This window comes from Plectropomus leopardus, chromosome 13, assembly GCF_008729295.1.
Source record: "Plectropomus leopardus isolate mb chromosome 13, YSFRI_Pleo_2.0, whole genome shotgun sequence".
Lineage (NCBI taxonomy): Eukaryota > Metazoa > Chordata > Actinopteri > Perciformes > Serranidae > Plectropomus > Plectropomus leopardus.
The window spans coordinates 10,233,459-10,245,504 of NC_056475.1; the positions used below are offsets into that span (position 1 = coordinate 10,233,459).

The 12,046-nt window shown below is 37.7% G+C and overlaps 1 protein-coding gene across 7 annotated transcripts in view; it reads left to right on the plus strand.

Moving 5' to 3' along the window:
• The window catches only part of uimc1 (ubiquitin interaction motif containing 1), a 29,345-nt gene that overhangs the window by 7,476 nt on the left and 9,823 nt on the right, over positions 1–12,046 (plus strand). For 4 of the 7 annotated variants that reach the window (XM_042498699.1, XM_042498698.1, XM_042498701.1 and 1 more), the window contains exons 10-24: positions 158–264; positions 509–621; positions 1,089–1,206; positions 1,939–2,043; positions 2,460–2,512; positions 3,522–3,703; positions 3,982–4,052; positions 4,459–4,567; positions 4,720–5,025; positions 5,569–5,647; positions 5,736–5,832; positions 6,061–6,109; positions 6,524–6,557; positions 7,513–8,313; positions 11,433–11,478. In XM_042498699.1, the coding sequence (XP_042354633.1) occupies positions 158–264; positions 509–621; positions 1,089–1,206; positions 1,939–2,043; positions 2,460–2,512; positions 3,522–3,703; positions 3,982–4,052; positions 4,459–4,567; positions 4,720–5,025; positions 5,569–5,647; positions 5,736–5,832; positions 6,061–6,109; positions 6,524–6,557; positions 7,513–7,696 (1,607 nt within the window). In that variant the 3' untranslated portion in view covers positions 7,697–8,313; positions 11,433–11,478. Of the gene's footprint in view, positions 1–157; positions 265–508; positions 622–1,088; positions 1,207–1,938; positions 2,044–2,459; positions 2,513–3,521; positions 3,704–3,981; positions 4,053–4,458; positions 4,568–4,719; positions 5,026–5,568; positions 5,652–5,735; positions 5,833–6,060; positions 6,110–6,523; positions 6,558–7,512; positions 8,864–11,432; positions 11,479–12,046 lie in introns of those variants that run through there. The other 3 variants (XM_042498703.1, XM_042498700.1, XM_042498704.1) reach the window with 3 other exon arrangements.

Genomic DNA, 12,046 nt, shown 5'->3' on the forward strand with positions numbered 1-12,046 from the left:
CTTTTCCTAATTTAACTTTACTAACATTTTGATGTTAAGAGTCATCATGATGGTGTCCACAGCTCTCATGATGACGCTTATATTGCTGATCTGAATAGTGTGGTCAGAGCCTGCTGGTCAGTGGGTCTGGGATTTTAGATTTCTTTTGTGTTTTTAGATGATGCAGAGGAGCCAAATCGAACGTCCAAAGACTGGAACTCTGCTGACATGGAGCTGACCAGTGATATGACGCTACACTGGTCTGACGAGGACGACGATGTCACGGTACACAGGCTCACTTTCACTGTTTCAAGGCCAGAGTACATTTAAAGAAAAACTTAGAATGCTTTCGAAGTAAATTTTGAGTAAATCTTTGCTTCCACTTCTTCCACTATTTTATCATAATGGCACTTCTTACTGTGTGTAAAAGGCTACATGCTCAGTTAATTCACTAAGTCTGAAACAGAAGTATGGAAATGAAAATCAGCTTTTTTTTGTCTCTCTTTATCGGTTCCTATATCTGTTGCAGCCGGTGGGCTCACCCAGCCCCGTCTTCCCAGAGGAGAGACGTGTTCATCAGGCAGACAGCCAGGCTGCTTCCCTGAACCATACGACTGAAGCTTCTCCAGGGACGAACTGCAGGTAGAGAAAACACAAAAACCATTACAGGATCACACTTTCTGTATCACAAAGCAGGCTCACACAGGGAGTTATTACCAATCATAGAGCATTTTTATCTTTTTTAATGAGTTTTAATATCTGACAGGTTGTTACTATGAAATGTTTTTAAGTGAAAAATTACTTGATCATCAAATTGTTATACAATATTCTTTACTTGTAAAAAAAAATATTGGTATTTTTATTTAAAACAAAGCATCATATTTTATAACCCTTCTATCTTCCTTATGCAACAATATCAATCTGTAAATTAATTAAAACTGTCAGATAAATGTAGTGAAGTAAATAATACAATATTTCCCTCTGAGATATAGTGTAAGTATAAAGCATGACATTATTTAAATTCCACCACTGCATACTTGTCTAATTAAAGAGTACAGGGAGGTCTCTTTGCTTACTGTAGTTCTCTCTGGGTATGTTTTCACACTCAGACCTTCTTCCTCTTCTACATCTGCCGCGCCTGTGGAGCCTGGGGGCAGGCCGATGGTGCACTACTACTGGGGAGTTCCCTTCTGTCCACGAGGCCTGGACCCAGACAAATACACACAGGTAAAGATTGGTGCACAGTTTTTCACCTGCAAAGTGTTGACAGTTTTGATGATCAGTTTTGCAAAAAATCCTGGTGAATCATCTCTTGATGCTGCTTTTCTCTGTTTTAGTCATAACCTGAACATCTTTGGACTGTTGAAATGCAAAAAAAAAAACATTACAGTTGATGAGATGTAAAAATTGGTGTATCATGACAGCAAAACTGCTCCTCTGGAAATCTAACTGGCGAGATAATCAATCATTGCATACATATAAGTATGTGACTTAAACATCCACTGAAAAGCCAAAAACATCATGGATGGTGAGGAGACTTTAAAACTCCTGGCATTAGTATATGAAACCACCATAAATGTCATATATCTGCATTAATATCATTCATTATCTCACATGGTTTGAGTTTTGACTGGAGCACTTTAAGTGACAGAAGCTCTTCTTCTTCTTCTGCAGTGGGTTAATTGAACCGCCTAGACAATTAGAGCCACCTACTGTTTATCTCCATGAATCAACTCTTAATATTTAACAGTAGTTAACAGCAGTAATTCATATTTTCTTTTCCCAAGTAGCTGAAAATTCAGTAAGAAGTTGTGTGAACTTTGGATGGAAACTTGGCTTATCTGTCTTCTATCTTTAAGTATATTGATAGCAAAAAATGCAATGAAATTAAGTAAATTTGACATCTAATTTATAACTTTGTCATCTGTCTGTCTGTCTGTCCATCCATTCATCCATCAGGTGATCCTGGCTCAGATGGAGGTGTATGAGAAGAGTCTGAAGCAGGCTCAGAGGTGTCTGCTGAGGAAGGCTGAGTGGGGGGATGCCATCCAGCCACAGCCAGAGGTACCATACTTACTTTATTTATTGGTGTATTTATGGACTTTAATTTTTATTTGCTGTATAGGATCTTGATCTTGAACATTGTATTCTTTTAATTTTACTGTTGTAGCCAGTGGAGGTTGAGACAGTTTTAACCACTTATTATGCACTTCGATAGTTTTAACATGCTAGAAGTTTAAAGTGGCCAGTGGCAACCAGTGAAGAGATGTCTTTAGTAAATAACAGTAGGACTGACTTAAATCTTTAAAAGTTGCATTTATTTTTTATTGTAGAAGGTGAAATATGTATATGTTGTTGCTTCCTGCTCTGAGCTGAGGACACCAGTGAGCAGAACATTTACAAAACAAAACTGTTGTTTTCTGATCTTTAATTAGTTAAACTGTGAGTCATTAAACAAGCATTATTCATTTTTTTCCCAGAAATCCCCTTCACCTGAATCGCCTGAATCACCTCAACTGCTTGTTCCTCAAAGGTAAAAAACCTGCAAGAACAGTTCTTCTTGGATAATGGATAAATTTATTGTTAGCATCCTGTTAAACTTATGGTCATGTAGGAAGTGCTCAAAGATAAATCTGCAGTGAAATCCTCCTAACCAAGAATATAAACACTGTGTCCCAATTATATATTACAAACTAACTCAACTAATGCAATAATCATACAGTATTTACTGATAACTATTTTGGTAGTAGGTATACAAGAAAGGAACAGAAACTAGCTCAGGGTCCGTGTTGATAGACGCCAACAAATTGAAAATTAGTTTTAAATTCCTAATAGTTGTGTTTTATTTTGCCCCTTTTGCAGATCAAGAATAAGACAAAAATAACAATTTTGAAGAACAAAATTTAAAAAGAAAAAAGTTAAAGAATTTTTTTTTTCATCAGCCTTGAATAGCTGCTTTACTGTGTACTGTGTCTTAAATTTCCCTCGGGATCAATAAAGTACCTATCTTTCTATCTATCTATCTACACACTTTCTGTACAGTGCAGTAACGTCTGTTCGCCACGAGATGTCGCTAGTGTGTCACTGAAATGCAAACTTAAATAGTGAGTTGTTGGTTAGACTTGAAGCAGCAGTTCAAATCACACTCTACAATATATAAAATAAAGGAACACTTTACATTTTCAGTGGAGAGGCTGTATACTTGGCATATTTACTCAAAACTGAATTACACAGTCTATCAATTATCAGAATAGTTGTTGATTTAATGTTGTGTGGCTCTAAACTGATGATCTGTAGGTACCATTTTGTTAAGAGAAACACAAAATGACGAATCAAATGCACACTTTGTGAAACAAAATATACTTATGTATCTCAAATGAGTAGTTTGAGTGCACTTCTGCGGTCTGAGTAGCTCTGCTGTCACTTCCTGAAGTCTGCACACAAGTGTGATTAAATGATATTTCTCAGTTTGCATTTTATGTTTTATTGAAACATTTATTGTCTCTTGATCTGTGCTGTTTGTTATTTAAACAAATTTTCAGGCGAGGCCTCAGACTGAGAGGCAGAAAACTGTGTGAATCAGCTGATAGCCCATCAGCTGAGGCAGAGGAGGAGGAGGACAAGAAGGAGGAAGAGGAGGAAAGACAGAGCAAAGAGGAAGAGAAGAAGGAGGAGGAGGATGGAGAGGTACAGGTGGACACAGATGACTGTGAGGTTTGTCCAGGTAATTAAGTTCCACCTTTTCTTTGGACTGTTTTTAGGTTTAAGTTGTTTTAGTTTTCTGAATGAAGCTGTTAATCTTAAAATTCAAGAAAGCAAAGAAAGTTTTTGTGTTTTCCAAGCGCCCAACCACAGATCAGTAGGTGATGGCTGTATTAAATTCTCACTGGGCAAGGGAACTGATCTCTTTTGTGATTGCATTATTTCCTGCACTGCAGGCTTTTTTTTTCATTATAAACAAAAAATTCTGACAGCCAGTATGTCTCCGGTTTGTAACAACAGAAACCCAACTGACTGACAACGATGACGACAGGACGCAAGATCTGATGATGGACACTGACGCTGGAACAAAGGTGAGTTTAAATGCTCCATTTTTAATCTGCGCTCAGTGCTCTGATAGATCATGAAATACTGGACTTTATGAGATCATCTTACAAGTGGAAGAAAGTACATTAAAATCTGTTGGAAGTAACGCAGTATGTGGGGAATATTACTAAAACAACGGACAGACAACAATGGCGTTTAACCATGAAAAAACAATTGGTCAAATCAGTGTTGATCAAACTAAGGTATCACACTTAACAAAACTGTAGAATCAAGTCAGAAGTAACACTTCTTTGTAATACTAAGTGTGGGCTTAATGTACTTTGGCTTGTCTCATCACAACAACACAGAATTCTATAGATCCTATATAGATGTAAACTATTTTTATCACTTCTTCCTCTTAAATTGGGACTTTTTCTCTGGTTTGGATTTCAGTCTGATGTTAAAAAGAGTCGAGAGCAGCCGGAGGTCGAGATGATTCTCCGCGATGACTCTCCAGCTGGGGATGAGCTGCAGGAGGAGGAGATGGAGGTGGAGGTGGACGGTAAGGTTGCCATCTTAATAACGAAGTCAAAATACTGCATTTGTAGTTTGTTCTGACAAATAAAACCAGTCTGGTTTTGTGGGGGTTGAAGTTTAAGAAATTAAACAGTGTGTCATCAGGAAATAATCTTGTGTTTGTGTGACTGCTTTCAGCCCTAGAGGACAGAAAGACGAAAGGAGACGTCCCTGTTAGCAACAGCAGCAGCGATATTGGAAAACAACATGTAAGAAATGAAACGGTAGAGGATAAGGATCCAGATGTGGAGGAGATAAAGGATCGAGGCCTTCAAAGGTCGATGTCTCCTGAGCTGGAACCAGCCACCGTCCCTGAGAGCCCTGAAACCAAAGTGGACTGTCCCATCTGTCAGGGGTCTTTCCCAGTCACGGAGATTGAGATGCACGCTGCGTACTGCGATGGTGAGGTGGCTGTTGTCGATGAGAGGAGGCCTGAAAACAACTGTGAGACATTATAAGACTCTTGATCCTTTAGTTTTACGGCTCTAAACTACATGGTTTGATTCTATCATTGGTTTAAATTAGTGTTGTAGTACTCGAGATCGGTCTTGGTCTTGTCTCGTAATTGAACACATTTTTGACTCGGGTTTGTCTCGGCCTCTGACATAGTGGACTCCAGATTTTTAATCGAGAACGGCAGAGACCACAACGGATTTATTTATTAACATAATTACTGTGGTTGGATGTAAAACTTCCTTCTTTAAATCCAGCAAATCACGTAAGTCATTTGTAGTTTGCTGGTCTTGGTCTTGACTTGGTCTCGGCACACTGGTCTTGGTCAAGTTGTTGGCTCGGTTATTATGGTCTTGACTACAACACTAGTTTCTGTCGAATGAGAACGTCTGTATTCTCTCTCTCTCTTAGAGAGATCAGTCGGATGCAACCGCTACAGTTAACCCATTAAAACCAACTCTTAACATCAGTTTAAATGATGTCATCGTTGTTTTGTTGCTGGTTTAAAGTGGCTCCATCCTCTTGTCTTTACAGCGTCACTGAAGCCACGTAGGAAGAGAACACGAAGAACAGAGACGACTGATGAAGAGACAGACCCCTCCAACGCTGGCAAGTAAGTAGGTATGACCTGTTGCATAGAACGGGAACGACTCAGTGTTTTCAGACATTTTTTTTTTAATTCTGTCTGTTTGTTTCCACAGGAACCGAGAGAAATGTTACATCTGTCAGAAAGCTGTTCCTCTGAGAGACTACAACCGCCACACAGAGATATGCATCCAACGGCAGGCATCAAAGACTGTAAGCCTTTTTACACACTCAATAACACACTAATAACAACACAAAAGTGAAGTTTAAATATAAATTAAATCTTCTGATGCACAGTTGAAGATAAGCAAATTGAAATTTCTCTTTGTAATGCAGAAACATGTGGCTCAGCCCTTTTCACATTTATTGTCTTACGTTTTGGATGTGATCTGTATGATGATATTGTAGAATTTTTTTAAATTTACGTTTCCAACCCTCCAGAAGGGAAATCTGCTGTCGGCTCTGGAGCAAACAGAGAGCAGAGATTCAGGTGAGTCTGAAAGTCTTTTAAAGTGTAACAACAACAACATGCTGCTCTGCGAAGCTGAACTTACACACAGTGGTGCTTTAAGCCTGATGCTAACACTAGCAGGCTAACATGCTGATGTATAGCAGATATAATGTTTAACCCTGTTTACCATACCAGTTTAGTTTATTAGAAGATGGCGCTCTGATCAGATTTTTGAGTATTCGGGTAATTGTAGGAAACAGTATCTTCGCTAGAGCTGAAACTATTGGTCATTTAATCAATCACTCCATTGTCAGGACATTAATCTGCAACTTGATCCTTGATCAGACTTGTTTTTGGAACCTCAAAAACAAACATATCAGCAATGAAAAAAAAATCATTTGTCAAACTTAAGTTGATTCACGTTTTTACTGAATTGTTGTTTTGTGTTTACAGATGCGGGGCCATCTGGATCCAAAGTCCAACCAGGGTAAAGAAGTCTTAGAAAATCTGTTTACATTATGATTTAATTTACAGTATTGTTTATCTTTGTGGACATTTTGATCCAGAATCCCTCACAGTGACAGTGGGATTGAAACCTCCATCACTCTGTCAGTGTCAGTATTGTGTGGACGGCTGGGGTAAAATAAATTGATACTCAATTGCCATGACAAAACATGTCGACAAAACATTGCAAGTATCTATTAATGCATCATGATAAAACCATATTTCTGTTACGTACATGCATTTTCATTTTTGAGTCCAAACTTCATGATTTCTTCAGCGTTTACCATTGAAATACACAAAGCAACACTATTATGAAATGTTAAATTGGCTTAAAAATTTTCATGCCATTTATACTTATTCATTTTGGGCTCTGGAAGATTGAATGCTACACAGTCGAGCTCCTCCTCTGTGTTTAAATCCAAGTACTAAGTTAGTTGTAAATACGATGCAGCTAGGTTAATGTCAGTCATCGTTTTCTGAGCTGATTACCTTTTAAATTTTATTAAACGTAGTAAAATGTGCTTTGTCCAGGCAAAGTTGGAAAACTTCCTGTCAAAACATAAAGTACATAATGTCCAAATCTATCTGCAGAAAAACAGTATATTTTGGTGACATTAGCAAACCGCAAAAGTAAAATATAAAGACATTAACTGTGCAAGAATTTGCCAAGTATTAGCAGTAACTTTATTCACGTAAGCCTATCACTGTAAATAAAGAGAGAAAGAAAATTGTATTTAAAGTGCATTGTGCCGTCTGACTGATACCTGATCTGATTCAACACACACAGGAGGCAAAAAATAAGTTCAATTAATTATTAAATAAACATGCCTAGGCGAAGGATGTCTTTATGTACCTGTAAAATTGTCTTAATCCAGTTCAGATATATGTTTTTTTTAACTGCTGTACATCTGTAATCTTTTGTTTTTGTTTCATTTTAGAGATGTCATAGATCTGCGAGATGATGACGAAGATGAGGATGTGGCAGAGGAGGGCAGCATTTCAATGCTCAGAATCAGTAACTCTCCCATCAGGTCCTTCACTCCGATCTCGGAGGCCACCGGCTGCCTTATCGACTTCAAAAAACAGCAGAGAGTCAAGAAGCCGCGCCAAAGACGAAGATGAGGACGACCTCCTGCAGGAAATACTGTAAACCAGAGCCTTAACTAAAGACCTACTGAGTTTTCAGGTTGGATGTGACTTTTCAGTTTGAAAAGACTTGTTTTAAATTTCACAGCACCTTCCTGATGTCACATGTATTTATGCAGGTCAGTGAATACAAACTGAGCACTTGAATGTCAGTAATGTTCATTGACTGATTTTTTGCCACCGTTTGTTTACGTTGAAGGTGTTTCAGACTACCTCTTTATGAATTGAAACATTTCCTTTTTGTTACGTTGGTTTAATGTCTGCCTAACGCTATGATTACAGCACCATGTCTCAACCTTCTGAGTGTAAATCAAAGTCATACAAACAACATTTTTCTGGCCTTTAACTTGAAACAAGAGAAGTGAAGTTATGTTTGCAGCTGACTGCGAGGCCACTTGGCCCACTACTTTGGTCTGAAATATCTCAACGACAGTTGAATGGATCACCATGAAATTTTGTAAAGATGTTGTTATGATGATGATGTTATTTTGTCCACAAGATGAAACTTCGGCGATCGTCTGATGTTTCATCCAGCGTCTCCTACAGGTCAGAACACACTATTGTATGACAGAATCACAGGAATCCCCTAAAAGGTAATGACAGAATTCAGCCTCACGTGTATCAACACAACATGCCAAATATTTCCAGGCAAGTTTCTGCATGAGTGGATCCTTTCGCAAATGTACTTAATTGCCGCATCTAATTTCTGAAAATTGCTTTGCTATCTGTACACATGTTCACTGTAGCTTTTGTGTGCTGATGTTAGCATCTGAGCTAACATTTAGCTAATGCAAATATTGCCAGCTCAGTGTTTTCCTGATTCCAGACCTCCGAATGACTGCCCACAACATTTCGTGATTCACGTGGGTCTGGTTATTATTGATGTAAAAACAAACGGACCAATCAGTGCTGATTATGAATGGTAATGTCATCTTCCTTTACCCAAGCCTAAAAATATAAGTCAGATTTTGTAGCAATTGTAAATGTAGAGGCTGCAACTGTCCATTCTTTTCATCACAGGCTCATCTTCTGGAGAAAAAAAAAGGTTGTAACTTCCTAGAGCTCTGAATAGCATCTTAAAAACCTGTTTTTAATCCAACCAAAAGTCCAAAACACAAAGATTAAGATAATTTAATAATTATGTCTGACAAAAAAGAGCAGAAAACTCACATTTAAAAAAACTCGAACCTGTAGAAGTGTAAAATTTTAAAGTAATGAATATCTGCCAACTGATTTGTTGTCAATCAATTAGTTGTTTGGCAACAATTTATGTGGATAGTTTGTCTGCAGATAGTTTGCAGAGTTCTTGTTATATTTCAACAGCTTATTAGTGGAGATTTGTCTTCTTTGCTTTATTCTGTAGATGTTTAACAGATTATCTAAAGAGTGTATGTGACAACCCATAAATATACTTACTCCCAGAATAATTTAGCTGAACTTTAACTTTATACTCATTGTTTGCTGCATAGGTTGAGTGAATAGTTCAAGCTCAATCTGAAATGTTACAAATACTCAGTAAACAGTACATAGGCAGACTATCCAAATAAAGAGTTCTCAGATGTTTCAGCTCTCTGTGGATTAGATGGACGCAGCCGTGCAGGTTGTCGTGAATCAATTTACAGAGAATTTTCTTTCAGTCGACATTGGACTGAATTGAATTGGATTATCAGGCTCGCTAAATGTAAGCATGCTAACATGCAGATGACATCTCTGAACATAGGCCTATCTCATTATGTTAACCAATGCCAACATTAGTATTAATCTTAGTTGACCCTGCTTAGAGGTACTTGGGTTAGAACATGGCCTTTCTTCTGGCACCACCCTCAAGACAAACACTACATTTTTTTTCTGTGCAACAATTTTTAGTTTCTGGTCTGTGAGCTTTCAAAAATAAGGAAAAATGTAGATTTAGGTTTCCATATTACTAAGATCAATCAACAGTGACAAGACTGAGAGCCTGTAGAGCCCTGACAGCATTCCTTTTTAGAAAAAAAGCCTTTCTGTCTACTTTTTTAATTGAAGAGAAAATTTAAAATGCATCAAATGTGAAATCTCCAAATTTGATCAAATCTGAGCCTCTGTTTTCATCCTTTGTCTTGTTTCAAAAGTTAACGTTTGTTAGCACATTAAATAAGAATCAATTTTTATTCCCTGTAAGAACTCATATCACTTTATCTCACGACGACTCTAACATGTAGTATGTGGAAAGAAGTGCAATGCAGTGAAAGCCTAAAAGTCTTGTTTGAGATCAGAAACTGCTCGCTAAGAACAAAGTTTTGTCCCACTCAAAGTGATATTTTATGATATTTTGCAAAAAGTCAATTGATGTATTTTTTTGCCACACAGATACAGTGTTTGTCTAATCCATCATGTTAGTGTGTTACAGGCTGCCACACACGTTACATTTTAGTCTTATTTCCTGTGAGACTTTGAAGCAATGCAGCAATGAGCAGACTGCTGTTTTGTAAGACTCTGTCACAATGTTCAGTTGCACCAACGGGGCTGAAGTTTAAGAGGGAAAAACTGTTACTAAAGTTACCGTGAAGGATAAAAACCTGTTTATCCTGTGTGAAGATATAACTGTTTTATCTCAATATTTGACCTAAAGTGCATGGATACACACTCATATGAAATACTAAAACATGTCAGTCTGACACAGTGCATATTAATGTGCTAAAATTAAAACCCTGAACAAAGAACACTGGGGGGATTGTAATCCTGAGGAGTTTCAGCCGGTTGCAATCTGCAAACCTCACTGCTAGAGGCCACTAAATCCAACTAAATCGTACACACTGGGCCTTTAAAGTAAAGTAATAATAATAATACTACAGTGTGAAAATACTCTATAAGTTAAAGCCCTGCGTTTAAATTTCTAAATAAGTAAAAGTATAAAAGTGTTAACATCAAAATAAAGTACTGAATGTATAAGCACTCATTTTGCGAAGTAAGTTATTTCAGATCAAATTTGAATTATATTTCTGGATTATAACCATTTATGCATAAATGTGTTAATTGCTTAGGCCTAAATCTTGCAGCTAATAAAGGTAGAGCTTATTTGAATTACTTTATATACTGCTGGGTGGATTGTGGTTTCACATTAGTAATTGATTAAGTGTAATCCTGTAATAATGCATCATAATTTATTTTTCAGTTATTATATTGTATTATTAACCTGGCTCTACAAAGTAACTAAGTTGTCAAACAAATATAGTGCAGTTAAAAGTACTAATATGCGTCTGAAATGTAGTGGAGTACAATTCTAGAGTGTCGCGCAAAGAAAAGACTATAATAGCTTTAAATTTCCTATTTGCATAATACTAAATTACACTACGCCATACTTTATTCTCTTAAGAAGGTCGCAACTATAAATTAATTTCAAGCGGCTGTTATTTGGGGTTAACTGATCCCAGATCAGAAGCCTGGCTGTGCTTCTTGTGCGTCTTTGCGCGCAGAAAGAGACCCGCTGCCAAAAACTAAACAGGCTCTCCTTCGCTTTCCGTTGAACCTCTTTATGACTAATAAACGGTGTCCTCCCAGTGAAGCGACGCTGTGGTTTGTAAGTGGTCTCAGCTGTTTGGATCCGGGCACCACCGCCCCCGACATCTTCTGCGTGTCAGACTAACAACGCGCCTCATCGTGTTGCGACACTGATCCTCAGATGAAGTGGGTGTAAAACACAAACTGAGCTCTCGCTGTTTTCTTTTTCATTAAGGAAGCGGACTCGTGTCAGGTTGAGCGGCGCAGCGCGGGACGCAAAGGTGAGTTACTTTACTTGAGTTTGTGCTACATTTTTTGTGCAAAGATAACAGTACGCCTTTGCATGTGTGATGAGCTGTGCAGATAGATATTCAGCTGTTTAATCAGGTCCCAAAGTTTCCATGAAGAAGAAGCCAAAGCTCATGAAAGCACATAAAATGAGGATTATTCCTTTTGTCCCTTTTAATTTAGTTTTTAAAGAAAAAATGTGACTCATTTGATTTTTTTCATCCTTTCTCTTAAAATGTGAAGCTCTGTTTATCAGTTCCTTTTTACTCTGAGACTTTCTGCTTCACTTTAAAGGAGCCTTAGCCCCAGATTTGACCCTTTAAGCTTTGCATTTCTTCGTGTATGATAGGAACTGGCACAGCGATGTTGACATTTCATCAGCCCATAAACAGACTGTTCTGGTGTGTCTTACTGTCACCTTCAGAAATCTAAAATGCTACTTAAAAGTTTATTAAATTGTGTCAATTTTTCTGCTGATCTCTTAGTGAAAATCTACTTTGTTACAGGTTACAGAAGAGAGTTTGGATGAACTTCACATTTGACAATTGCATCAGTTCAAGT